Genomic DNA, 13,935 nt, shown 5'->3' on the forward strand with positions numbered 1-13,935 from the left:
CTGTGGCAGTGACTCACATACAAAATAGAAGATTGGCAGCAGGTGTTACTCAGGGCGAATCTTCCTCAGCAAAAAAAGAAACAAGAAGGGAATTTCCTAGCAGAGAGAAGAGATAAGACAAGGTGCCCCACTAGTAATGCAAAGTATGCAAAGTAGAGAGTGGAATGTATGTGCCAGAACTGCTTGTGAATGTTCAAAAGGAGTCTGCTTTGGCTGGACAGGATTCAGGCAGGCTGCATGGAAGATAGCATTTGAAATGGGCCTTAAAGGGTGGATAGGATTTAAACAAATGGAGAAGGGTAGAAAGACTTGTTGGGCAGAGGGATACCATAGGCCTAGACCCCATGGGAAAGAACAGAGTGCATCACGTTGCTAACCTTTCCCCTGGGGCCGTGGGGCTTGCTTGGGAAGAAACGGGAGATGAGGGTACTAATGTGCTTGGAACTGTCCTACATGCACAGGCACTAAGTAAGGTCTTCATGCAAATCATCTCATTTCACTCCAGGAACGACCCTGCTGGGTATGTCTGCCATCCCTGTTTCTTGGGACCAGGGGCATTAAGTGACTGTTCAGTTGGTTGCAGCTGAGTAGGAGGGTCGGTGCGCCTCTCTTCAAAGCCACCTTGTGAGAACCCAGATCTCCCAGTTCTCCTCCCAGGGTTCTTTCCACCACTCACCAACCTGCGTTTTCCAGGGAGAGGTCTAAGTTGGGGATTTCTGCTCCTGAGATAATTTGGGAGAACTTCACTCAGGCATCAGTTTTCCCTTGTTTGGGCTGTAGTCGGGGGAGAGGGGAGTGTTTCTGGGCAGTGGAATTTCCCTGAGGCGACATGAAATAGACTATTAACAAATCCAGTTAATGCTGCCCAGCTTTTCACCTGCTAACTTTTTTTCTTTTTAGTTTGTCTTAAAATATCCATTGTTGGAGATGGCCTGATGGAGTAGCGGCTAAGTTCCCGTGCTCTGCTTCAGCGGCCCAGGATTCGCAGGTTGGGATCCTGGGCATGGACCTGAGCACCGCTTATCGAGCCATGCTGTGGCAGCGTCCCATATACAGTAGAGGAAGGTGGGCACAGATGTTAGCCCAGGGCCAATCTTTCTCAGCAAAAAAGAGGAGGATTGGCAATGGATGTTAGCTCAGGGCTAAACTTCCTCAAAACAAAACACATCCATTGTTGAGCTGCCCATGGCATTTGCCACCCTGAGCAGAGAGTGGACAGGGAAGCTGAGGCCTGCTTCCAAGCCCTGATGGAACCCTAGCTTCTAGTGTTCTGGGCTTTTGGATGAAGGCAGGTTGGTCAGTAGCAAGTGGGCTGGTTTTCCAATGAATTTAGCCAAGAATAGAACCTAGAAGTAGACGTCGGACTTGTTCTTCCTCTTGCTTTTTTATGGAATACTTTTTGGGGTTTAAAGGGAAATTTAAAGGAAACCCTTCCCATCTGTAGTCATGGCTACAACAACACCACTAGTAATAATAAGCTAGAGAACTTACTGTATGTACACCAGGTGTGGTTCTGAGTACTCTATGTATATTAACTCATTTAGTCCTCACAATGACCGAGTAAGGTGGAGACCATTATTCTCCCCATTTTACAGGTAAAGGAAGTAAAAACAAAATGACCAAGGTCACAAAGCTAGCAAATGGTTTTGTGAGCTGGAATTTGAACCCAGATCATCTGCCTCTTCTCTTCTATATCTGCAGTCATGCTTATAGGAAACCAGTCTTTCAGATGAAGTTGTAAGTCCTCTAAAATCTTCGTTTCCCAAATTCAGGCCTTTTCCACAGTGACAATGTTAGGAGCTCCTGTTGAGAGCTATAAGGGGCCAGGAAGGTCACCCACCATCCTGTGGGGTAGAAGAGAGCTAATTTACAGTATGCTTTGGCTTCCTAATGAGGAATTTCCTGCAAGTTGGGGAGTGGTGTTTTCCCAAGTTTCTAGTGAACTCTGGGGCACATGACTCAGTTCCTACATTGGACTGTGATTGTTTTTAAAAACATGTTTTCCATTTTGCTTAGCATGACAAACGCTCCTCGCCATGAGATCACAATTTTCAAAATTGTCATTGGGAAATAGAATCTGTGGGCAGGTGTGTGTTTGGGGAGGAGGACATGCTCCTGTCTTTCTCTGTGTCTCTCTTTCATTCAGTGTACCTTTTTTTTTTAGCTTTCTTCCTTGTTTGTGAAATCTAGCAAGAAGATCAAAAGTTTTCACAACTCCATAGGAACTAGTCTGGATATTCCCCCTTTTAAAGTTGATGGGGGCCGGCCCTGTGGCTTAGCGGTTAAGTGTGCGCGCTCCGCTGCTGGCGGCCCGGGTTCGGATCCTGGGCGCGCACCGACGCACCGCTTGTCTGGCCATGCTGAGGCCGCGTCCCACATGCAGCAGCTGGAGAGATGTGTAGCTATGACATGCAACTATCTACTGGGGCTTTGGGGGAAAAATAAATAAAAAAATAAAATTTAAAGTTGATGGGACACTGCTTTGACTAGAATGGCTCCCAAGAGAATCTGTTTTGTGAGGGTCAGACAAGAATGCCTTCTGCCTTCCCACATTAACTCCATTAAGTGGGACCAGCTCTTTGGGGATCTTTTCTGGACTTATACTAACACCTCATCATGCCTCTAGGCCCATTCTGTTCCGAAGTCAGTTTTCCCCCAGTTTTGATCCACACAAATAATCCTTTGTGGTACTAGATTAGAAATGAAGAAATGAGAACTCAGTTTGAGACTTATAACACCATACAGCTGGTACATGGTAGGGAGAGTTTTTCTACCCGTGATGCCATGTGAATAGAAGTAGGCTGGTGGAATTGCAATAAACATGAGAGTTTTCTGATGCTATGTTAGATATGACTAAGGCAGTTTTGTCAAGGATATGTGTTGCAGTTGTCTCGTTTCTTGCCCTAGTCTCCTTCTGCCCTGCCTAATTTTTCCTTAAAAAAAAAAAGCCCTCTTTTTCTGTTATACTTCTAGTTCAGTGGATCTTAGCCTTTTTCTGGATCAAGGATTCCCTTAAGAATCTGGTGGATGCTTTTAAGTCCTCTCCCCTGGAAAAGCTTATAAACACACTGCATCAGTAAGGATAGGCTAGGTTATGCTGCAGTAACAAACAAATCCAAAATCCTAGTGGCCGAAAACAACAGGTTTTTTTGTCACTCACACTGTACGTCCATTGTAAGTTGGATGGGAGCTGTGTTCCCACTTCATCCTCTGGGGCCAGACTAACCCTGAAGTCACTATCTGGAATGTTGCCAATGGTAAAAGGACGACTAATAGAGGCTTCTCATGTTAGCAAGAAATGTTCTGGCCTCTAAGTGACATATGTTACTTCCAATCCCAATTCGTTAGTTAGAACCAGTCCCAAAACTGCACCCAGTCATAAGGGGGCCAGGAACTTCAAGCTTACCTGCATGCCCAGAGGCGAGAAGGAGAACCAGAAATATTTGGCCGACATGAAAACCAATGCGTGAGATTTTTGCTATTAAAAGCATGGGTTTAAAAAAAAAAAAAGCATGTTGGGGCCGGCCCGATCGCATAATGGTTAAGTTCGTGCACTCCACTTCGGCAGTGCAGAGTTTGCAGGTTCGGATCCTGGGCACAGACTTATGCACTGCTCATCAAGCCATGCTGTGGCAGTGTCCCACATACAAAATAGAGGAAGATTGGCACAGATCTTAGCTCAGCTCAAGCAAAAAGAGGAAGATTGGCAATGGATGTTAGCTCAGGGCCAATCTTCCTCACCAAAAAAAAAAAAATGTTATAAAAGCTGAGAAATATTGCCTTAGATCATATATATTGCGGCATAAAAGTTAAAAGTTGGTTTACCTTTAGGTAAAAAAACTACTGAAAAAATGACTCAGAAAATAAAAAATAGTAGAGTTAGACGCTGATTATCTAATGGGAGAATGTACTTTTAAAATTATAAAGTAACACAGAAGTATAAAGGATTGTGAGATTATGCTGGGCAAGTAAGAGAAATGCTGGTAATATAAAAGAGTGGTTAGCCCAGAACTCTTAGACGTGACTCTAAAATGAGTTTGGAGCCAGGCTCTGCAGCAGAACGCACTGTACTTATTTTTGCTGCCTCCCTCGGGCGCAGCCCCACCCCAGGAGCCTGGGAGCTGACCAGATCGTAGAGGCTGGAGGAGATGTTACAAGATGGCATGAGGTGGCCACTTTACTCCCAGAGCTCCTTTCTGGCCTCAGCACCATTCCCCAAGGCTCCTCTATCAGTGTTTAGTCTTCAGTCAGCCAGTAGCAGGAGAGAAACGTAAGTTAAATTAAGCAAATGTCAGTAGTGAATCTGGGAAGGACCACAAGGGAGACTTCTGACTTCAACTTACATTTATGTCCTCTGGTTAGGAATAGGATTTTTCTGTCTGCTGATGGGAAAAAGGGAAAAAACCCTCCACCCATTGTCCTCTGCCTGTTCTCTTGTTGCCAGACCTCAGCAGAAGGTTCTGTTGAACGTTGACACATGCTGAAAGCAATTAGGTGTTTCCAGACTGCCAGGGCTGGGCGGCTGTACTGCCATCCCCGTCTCACCGTGTAGGGGCAACTTTGTGGGGAGATTCAGTGGAGACACCCTGGGGGACAGAAAGAGCCACTGCCAGAGGCCACACCCTAAATGTCAGTGGGATCTTTCAGAATATTGTGTTCTGGTACAAACAGGAAAAAAAATCAGGGGTTTATTCATTTACAAGTCTGTTTGCTGGGAGAGAGAGGCTTTTTTTTTTAAAACGATGTTAACTCATCCTGACAAGAGATACATGTGGAAATACTTAGCAAATTCTAAACACAAATTTATAATTCCAAAGCAGACGATAAAAAATACATAGCATTTGTAATGGAAAAACATTGAAGTTATTCAAGAATAGAGAACAAATAAACAATAATATAATCTATTCTCATTTAATAACAACTCACCTTGAAATTATTCCTCAGATAAATTTTTTATTGAGAAAAAATACTCTATTTCAGAGAAGTACATGTTTATCTTAGAAAAATTAGGAAATGAAGATAGGCAAAAAATGAGGGAGCTGGTATCAAAAAATCTTCTGTCCTGTCATCCAGGAATAACCTCATGGTTAGCTTCCTGATCATCCTTCTAGACTTATACGTATACTTTTTTTTTTTCTTTTTTGGTGAGGGAGTTCACTCTGGGCTAACATCTGTGCCAGTCCTCCTCCATTTTTTGTATGTGGGATGCCTCCACAGCATGGCTGATGAGGAGTAGGTCCGTGCCCAGGATCCAAAGCTGCGAACCAGGACTGCCAAAGTGGAGCACGTGGAATTTTAACCACTCGGCCACAGGGCTGGCCCCCATACTTTTTTTTTTTAAGCAAAAATTAGGATCATATTTTATACTGTTTTGTAATCTGCTTTTTTCATTTAATATAAGAAACATCTTTATATGTCAAAAATGGTATTCTGTGAATAATTTTTTTTTTTTGTGAGGAGATCAGCCCTGTGCTAACATCTGCCAATCCTCCTCTTTTTTTGCTGAGGAAGACTGGCCTGGCCCTGGGCTAACATCCGTGCCCATCTTCCTCCATTTTATATGGGACACCACCACAGCATGGCTCACCAAGCAGTGCGTCGGTGCGCGCCCGGGATCCAAACCGGCGAACCCTGGGCTGCCACAGCGGAGCACGCGTACTTAACCGCTTGTGCCACTGGGCCAGCCCTTCTATGAATAATTTTTTAATGATTCATATCATTTCATTGCATGAATACATTTCCAGAGGAATTTAAAGACCTATCCAGAAATATATTAATTTTTTTAATAAAAGCCAGCAAAAATAAAATTAGTCACAGATATTTAAGTTTTAATTTACTGTGTTTCTAGCTTTATAATTTTTTTTTTTTTAAGATTTTATTTATTTATTTTTTTCCCCCCAAAGCCCCAGTAGATAGTTGTATGTCATAGCTGCACATCCTTCTAGTTGCTGTATGTGGGACTTGGCCTCAGCATGGCCGGAGAAGTGGTGCGTGCCCGGGATCCGAACCCGGGCTGCCAGCAGCGGAGTGCGCGCGCTTAACCACTAAGCCACAGGGCCGGCCCTCCAGCTTTATAATTTGAAAGGAGAAAATAATTGGGAGAAGAAAATTAAAATTTCTTATAATCCCACTACTTACAGATAAATCACTATTTTTGTGGTTTTCCTCCCAGTTTTTCCCCCTCTATATGTATACATATATTTTTAACGCAAAATTGCTCATTAATTTGAAAAAAAAAATTTAGAAGCCTTTTCTGCACATCTTTGAAGATTGGGAAGGGGTCTTTTATTGGGGTTTGCCGAGATTCTCTGAGTGTGATCCAAGAGAACACAGTGGGAAATGAGAAGAAATAATCCACCTGGAGAAGAGAGAGCTGGGGGTCTTCTTCCTGTTCCTCTATCCCTCTCTAGAGCAGGGAGGAAGAAGGGGAGGCTGCCAAGGGCTCTGAGACTAATGCACCTGCAGGCCAAAGCGAGGTGGGAGTGGATTGTTTGTGACACTGGGAGATGGAATTGTACCGGATTATATCTAGAGCAGAGGAAGTCATTTACACTCTCTAGGGAAGAGATGAACCTGAGGCAATTAGAATTTTTCCACCTCTAACTTCAGTGACTCTTGTATTATGGAGGCATACATGGTAGAGAAAAGCCCCTGATCTTTTTGGTGATATCAGGAGAACTCTATAAGAATTCCTTTGTCAGGCAGCCCCTCCGAGGCCCCTTGCAGTTGCGAATCTGCTGAGTTGTGGGGATTTTGAGGGGCTCTTTGCTGTTGGTGAAGAGCCTGGTGTGAGCATCAGGAAGCTCCTCTGGGCTAGAACAGGGCTGGGGGAGCGATGGGCACCAAGGGAGGCTGAAGCATTTTCTCAGAGATCTCTTAAGAGAGGAAAAGTACACTGTCCTAAAAGGTGAGTGTATGTCATGCCCACCAAACCTAAAATATGGGAGGACCGATGGTGCTGGAGAGATGCCTTGGCCCTTTTCCCTTCTCCCGAGATCCCTGGAGGCGCCCCGCAGAGAGTGACCTCCTTTACTGTCATCATTCTTACCTTCCTGCACTCTTCCATCCCATGTGTCTTTTCCTTTGGCACAAATATTGATGAAAATTGAACACAGGTTCTAAACGTCAGTTCACTGGGTGAGGCCTGACAGTGCCAGCTTCGACCAGGCGGGCGCTGTCCGAAGACCTCCCTGTTCTGAGAGCTGCACCTCTGGCTGGTGTTCACTGTGTGCATGTGCCTCTCTGTCTCGCCTCCCCACCCCCAGGGTTCTGGCTGGTGTGGACCATCATCATCATCCTGAGCTGCTGCTGCGTCTGCCACCACCGCCGAGCCAAGCACCGCCTTCAGGCCCAGCAGCGGCAGCATGAGATCAACCTGATCGCCTACCGGGAAGCCCACAATTACTCAGCGCTGCCATTTTATTTCAGTACGTACACCAAAAGCCACCCAACCCCACCCTCAGGAGCCCAGGACGCACAGACTGTGCATCAGTGGCCAGGGCCCCTTTGGGCGTAGGGGGTCTGTCCCCTTGCCCAGTGCAGAGATGGGTCTCGAAAGTACAGGAACAAGGGGCAGTCACCATTAATACAGAGGAGCCAAGTACTGTTGATACCGCTTCCTGAAGCCACCGGGCCATTCCACATCCATCCTGGCGGGGTTCTGACCAGGTGTCTGCTCCTTTAGCAGATTTTTTTAGGCAGGTTGGATGGTGTATGATGTGAGTGAATTGAGATTCAGAGTTCAGTGGCCTAAAATCCTCCCATTTTGCTTACTGTCATGTGATATGCTGGAGCAGAGGCTGCCATGAAAGGGACAGGTGTGGGGGGTGACATTGGGACTTCCTGAGAACCACGAAGCTCGGTGACTTACTGAAGGGCACTCACCTGAATTCCTTGGGGTTCCTTACACATGACCTCTCAAATAGTCAGTGGAGCCCCTGCTGTACAGCTTGTCCAAAGCCATTCTGCCGTGTGCTCTACAGAATAAAGGGGTCACAAGTGTGGAATTCCACTTCTAGAAGTGTAAAGTGCTTAGCACAGTGCCTGGCACGTAGTAAGTACTCAATAAATGCTAGCAATTATTGTTATATCGTAATTAGCTCATCTGTGCCTCAAGGCCTTCAGCACAATCAAAGGATAACTCACCTGGCATGATCGTAATAAGCCTCAGATGACAGGCCCCTCACCCTTCACGGGTACCCACCGCTCTTGATCTGAATCAGGATGAGGTTTGGTTTGTCTTTCCAGACTACCTCCAGCCACACTAGCATGAGAGACAACACAGATTCCTAACCTCATGGGGCTGGCCCAGTGGTGTAGCGGTTAAGTGCATGTGCTCCACTGCGGCAGCCCAGGGTTCGGATCCCAGGCACTCACCGACGCACTGCTTGTCAAACCATGCTGTGGCGGCGTCACATATAAAGTAGAGGAAGATGGGCACAGATGTTAGCCCAGGGCCAGTCTTCCTCAGCAAAAAGAGGAGGATTGGCATTGGATGTTAGCTCAGGGCTGATCTTTCTCTCTCTCACACACACACACACACACACACACACACGATTCCTAACCTCCCAGAAAAAGGCCCTCTTCATGGTACACATTTGGAAGGGTTGTGGGGAGAAAAAGTGATCAGGAAGTCTTAAGTTAGGGTCCCTGACCCTGAGGCCCATGGGACGTAGATGGAGGACACAGTCTGAGCCAGAAACATGAGACTTGCATGCATGTGAAAGCAGGTCCATTCCAGGCAAAAATGATCTCTTGGCCATCCACCACGTTTGCCTAACCCTCTGCCTTGACTCCAGACAGGCGAGAAGTCTTTGCCTATGAAGCAGCTTCAAGGGCTCTCAGATTTCAGGAAGCTAGATTAGGTCACTCCCAGTCTGTCCCTGTATGTCTCTGCAAAATTGCTCACAGCTCCCTGCCCTGCCGGAAACCAAGAGCTGTAGCCATCACTTGGTGGGTGTGCTCCGGGTGGGAAGAGACGTGTTTAGTGTGAGCTTTGCAGTCTGTCCTAGAACAATTGCCAGTGCAGTAATTTCTCCTCCCTGCCTCCCCATTTTAGGGTTTTTGCCAAACTATTTACTACCTCCTTATGAGGAAGTGGTGAACCGACCTCCAACTCCTCCCCCACCATACAGTGCCTTCCAGCTACAGCAGCAGCAGCTGCCTGCGCAGTGTGGCCCTGCAGGCTGCAGCCCCCCAGGCGCCGATTCCACCAGGGGCTCCCAGGGGGCGCAGAGCAGCCCCTTGTCTGGGCCCAGCAGAAGCAGCACGAGACCCCCGAGTGTCGCAGACCCTGAGCCCTCCGACGTGCCAGCTGACCCAGCAGCCACCAAAGCCCCCGGAATGGAGCCCAGCAGCTCTGTGGCCGGCCTGGGGGAGCTGGACCCTGGGGCCTTCCTGGACAAGGATTCAGAATGTAAGGAGGAGCTGCTGAAAGATTATAGCTCCGAGCAGGGCAGCGCTCTCCCCGACAGCAAGGACAAGACGCCTGGTAGACATCGCCGCTTCACGGGCGACTCGGGCATCGAGGTGTGTGTGTGCAACCGGGGCCACCATGACGACGACCTCAAAGAGTTCAGCGCGCTCATTGACGATGCTCTGGATGGGCCCCTGGACTTCTGCGACAGCTGCCACGTGCGGCCCCCTGGCGACGAGGAGGAAGGGCTCTGCCAGCCCTCCGAGGAGCAGGCCCGAGAACCCGGGCACCCCCACCTGCCACGGCCGCCTACGTGCCTGCTGCTGAACACCATCAATGAGCAGGACTCCCCAAACTCCCAGAGCAGCAGCTCCCCCAGCTAGAGCAGGCCCCGCTGCGCCTGAGAACTTGGCAAAGCAACCAGGGTAGGGGAGAACCACGAGAGAAGCATTAAATGACTTTCAGAGAAAGTGGGACAGCCACTTCGTTCTTTTTTTTTTCCCTCCACTCCTGCATTTTCCTATATCTCCAGGTACAGTGTGGGGCATGGATGCCTCTCTCCCTACAGAAGCACAGTGTTGTGGAGGTCTGAGAAGTTGGTTCTGAGACTCATTCCTCATACCCTACCCCATCCCCTCTGTTCCCTTTTCAAATCATGTCTCACTGCCTGCTGGGGTCAGAGAGATGTGGGTTTTAGAAGCCCCGAAGGAAGGGGTCTGAGACTGTGCCCTGAGGTGACTCTTGGTGATGGAGTAGACTTATGCTCTGGCGTTAGTGTAAGAGAACCTTGCTCTGTCTCAGCCCTGGGTGACAAAGGAAGCCTACAGAGGCCCGGAGATTGTCACCCCTCGCTGCCAGTGTCTACAGAGGTGGAATTGGGCTAATCCTGTGGGAGGATGAGAGCTGACGGGCAGTTGTGGGGTAAATTGTTTGGGGGGCTTGTTGCTCTCTCAAATTCCAGGTGACAAGATTGATGCCCCACTGTGCATCCTTGAGGGGCCCTTCCCAGCAGGTTCTGGTTGGCCACAGACTGGTTCAGGTGTGGAAGATTATACCACCTTCTCTTTGTTTTTTCTTTTTTAAAAAAACCAGCAAAAGCGAGCTGAAAACAAGAACTTTACCAGTGGGCAGACAAGAATTCTGTTCTGGAAAAGGGAACTTTGTGGCTCTTTCCCAAGTCGGCCTCCAAAGAGCCTGGCTGCAGTAGAGCCAGAAGGAGATGTCTTGTGTGCAGGCTTGGGTGGGGTACCTGGAACTTCTGGGGGTGCGCAGGAAGCCCTAAGCCATGGCGGTGGACAGAGGTGCAGCTTTCTGCATCTCTGCCCTTTGGTCTGTGCCCACAGGTGACCAGGGCCCTCTCCATCCCAAGCATAGTCTGCCGTCCTTCATGTCTCACTGTTGTATGTGAACAAATGAGGAGGCCATGGGTCCTGAGAAAGGGTGGCCCCATAGGCTGGCTCTCACACAGTATTTTCTCTTGATTCTGAATAAGTTGTTTGTTGTTGTTTTTTTTTTTTTAAACTGACCACTTGGAAAAAATGCCTTTGTTATCTGTGATTTTTATGCCCTTTCCCTGCCCCCGCTTCTGAGTCGGGTAACTAATTTTTGTAGCCCATGTAAAGAGCCTAAGTGGCCCAGGTGGGAGGATGAAGGCAGCCGTCCAGAAGGACCACAGGATCCTATTACTGTGGTTTGGCTTCAGATAACTAGTCGAACTTTGATAGGAATAATCTGAATGGAGAAAGCAAATAGCCGAAACTAACATTCCCTGTCCAGCCCTGTTCATATGAAGAGTTTGGTTCTTCCCCCTCTCTTGAACAATGACATTCAGACTAGGCATTGATGTTACAAGAAAGGAAAAAAAAAAATAAATAAAATATATATATATATATATATATATATATGTACACAAAAATAACAAATCCAAGGCTGTGAGGTGAACGAGTGTCTGCGTTTGGAGTCCACAACACCAAAATCCATGTTGAACAAAGTGAAGTCCGTATACAGTGACTTTTTGGATAACCTGTGTATGTCTGTCTGTTGTGTGTGAGCCTCCAGCCCTGTTTTCCTGTGAATATACTTTGAATGGCAGCCATTCTGCTCACGTTAACCACACGTTTGGAGCAGATATGGCCCTCTCAAGGTAATTGATTTTACGCATTTACTGTTTACTGAACAAATGTCTGACTGTGTGCTCGGGTGTATTTAGCAGCATTGTCGACGGCAGTCCCCTGTGTTTGCCAGAGATACTGTGCTCGAAGTAGAGGTTTTACTCTACCTGTCACTGCAATTTGCACATTGCTCCGTGGACGCTCAGAGGCCTGTGTTCTGTTCCCTGTAAATGGAGACGTGCTCTGAACCCGTCTGCCCCCCTTGGCTGCTCCTGGCCTTCGATGTCAACCCCCAGTGGGTGTCCACAAGCACTCGGGACAGAAGGCGAAGGTGGAACTTCAGACAGAAGCTTGATTGGATCTTCAGTGACAAGCTTGGACTAGCTGTGGCCCAGACGTCCACAGGGTTTGGCGGACACCACAGTTGCCATAGGGCTTATCTCCCTCTGCTGAGGTCCAATGCATGCAAGCAAGCCAGTGTGTGGCGAGTGGGCGGGAGTGCATCAGCAGCCCTCAGATGCCTTTCCTTCCACCTGTTTTTTTTAAAAAAATCCCAAACAACTCACTGAAGTGTCTCAAAGGAGATCAAGTTTTACCAAAATGAATCCTTCTTCAGTTAACTGATCAAATGGGTGAATTCTGGCCCTTTCAAGTTTCCTTCCCCAGTTAGAGTGGGGAACTGGTCTGAGCGTTCACTGTTGGGTTTACTGCAGCGTCCTACCCTAAAGGCATGGGAAGAAAAAATGCAGCCTGTGGAGCTGGGCCTGATTCCAGCGGTCACAGTCTGGCCCCTGCTATAGGAGGCTACCCTGCACAGTGAGCGATGGAAATAGGGAGCTGGGACTAGTTAGGAGGCTGGGGAGATTTGATCAAGTCTAGTTTTCCAGGCGAATGAGAAGGAAGGGGTCGGTCGAGGGTTTGGTGCTACAGTCAGAAGATTTGCAAATGCTAACACATTCCTGTGTGAGGCACATCACCATTTGTCAGTTATTGTGAATATGTGTATTTTAAGCAATAAGATTCAGCTGGTCAGACTTTTCTGGGCAGTCTCGGTGACGCATTTCCTGTGCTGTGATTGTTCTGAAGACAGAGTGGCTCTAACCACTGTGAGAAGCCCAAATAAAATTGATCCCCAAAATTCTACTGCTCTTTTTTCTTGCAGCACTGTGTTCCTTGTTCCTCTTCTTCAGACTTTGAGGGGTCGCGCCTCGAGATTCCTAATCACAAGCACTTTTCCCTTCTCCACACAGAGGCTGAGAGAAGTCACACAGCAGTTGGGGATAGGCTCCTGGGCCAAGCAGAAACTGCAGGGCCGAGAGCAAGCTGGGCAATGCTGCTGCTGAGGCCACACTTTGTCCTGAGGAATTTCCCCCAAACCCTCTCTCTGCCAAGGGTATATTTCTGATGTTTGGAATACTTTGTAAAAATCCCACAAACCAGGTTAAAATCAGGCCCCAAAAAGCAGAAACAAGTTTTGTCCAATAGCCCAAAGCTAAAACATGACATTTAAAAGGAAGCAAGGACTCAGTGAGATCTTTTAATGATATGGAAATGTGGACGGGTGCTTGGCCTTGGACTTTAATACACAAAATATGTATTATTGAGTCTCCCACTTTGTGCCAGCACTGTGCTGGATGCTAAGGAGAATAGGGGAGAAATATATAAGACAAAGCCCCTGCCCTCTAGAAGTTAAATTATAGTGAAATAGTCAATATGAGGTCAGTTGAGAGGAAGTGAGCGATACAGATTCAAAGAATCTTGAGGAGTCGTGGGATGTAGTTCAAGGTCTTGCGCAGCAGGCAGGGACCTCAGAACTGATTTTTAGGCCATGGGGAAGCGACTGGTGTGCCAACATCTGCCTCATGGGCCAGTGATTCTTTCCTAAGATTTATTGTCATTTTACCCTCTTGTTTAAGACCATCCATCCTCTTAGAAATTTGAGTCAGGTGTAAGTGCCTGCTCGAAGGGAAAGAACAGCCCTCTCTGCCTCTGCCCAGGAAGGGGAACACCCGCACCCAGCAAGACTTCTTTTTCGGCAAAGCAAGATGATACGCATCCTTGGAACCCTCCCAAAAGGGCCTCCTGCCTCCCCAAGTGGAGCGTGTGTGCCAGCGGGGAATAAGGGGATGCAGGCAGAGAGCGTAGTCTTCCCTAGCCCCTGGGTTTACCCTGCAGTCGGCTCTATTGTTTGAGTCCAATGTAAGCCAGACACGTCCCTGCCCCCATCTTTGACTTTGGGCCAGAGGACACTGTCCTTCAGTGACTCCAGTGGGATGGTTGCTGCCTAGTTCTTTCTAAACTGTTGGTCTCTTCCAGGTAACCCCAGGGGAGCCATATTAGCATCTAGAGACAGTTCTGTTCTAAAACCACAGGCAAGAACTGGAGGAGCACATCATTCTTGCCTTTTTT

The 13,935-nt window shown here is 47.7% G+C and overlaps 1 protein-coding gene across 2 annotated transcripts in view; it reads left to right on the forward strand.

Moving 5' to 3' along the window:
• The window catches only part of WBP1L (WW domain binding protein 1 like), a 58,789-nt gene extending 46,866 nt beyond the window's left edge, over window positions 1-11,923 (forward strand). For both annotated transcript variants that reach the window (XM_058543896.1, XM_058543897.1), the window contains exons 3-4: window positions 7,266-7,427; window positions 9,059-11,923. In XM_058543896.1, coding sequence (XP_058399879.1) covers window positions 7,266-7,427; window positions 9,059-9,798 — 902 coding nt within the window. In that variant the 3' untranslated portion in view covers window positions 9,799-11,923. The remainder of the gene's footprint in view (window positions 1-7,265; window positions 7,428-9,058) is intronic.
• Window positions 11,924-13,935: the final 2,012 nt, after the last annotated feature.

The sequence above is a fragment of the Diceros bicornis genome, chromosome 6 (assembly GCF_020826845.1).
Source record: "Diceros bicornis minor isolate mBicDic1 chromosome 6, mDicBic1.mat.cur, whole genome shotgun sequence".
NCBI lineage: Eukaryota > Metazoa > Chordata > Mammalia > Perissodactyla > Rhinocerotidae > Diceros > Diceros bicornis.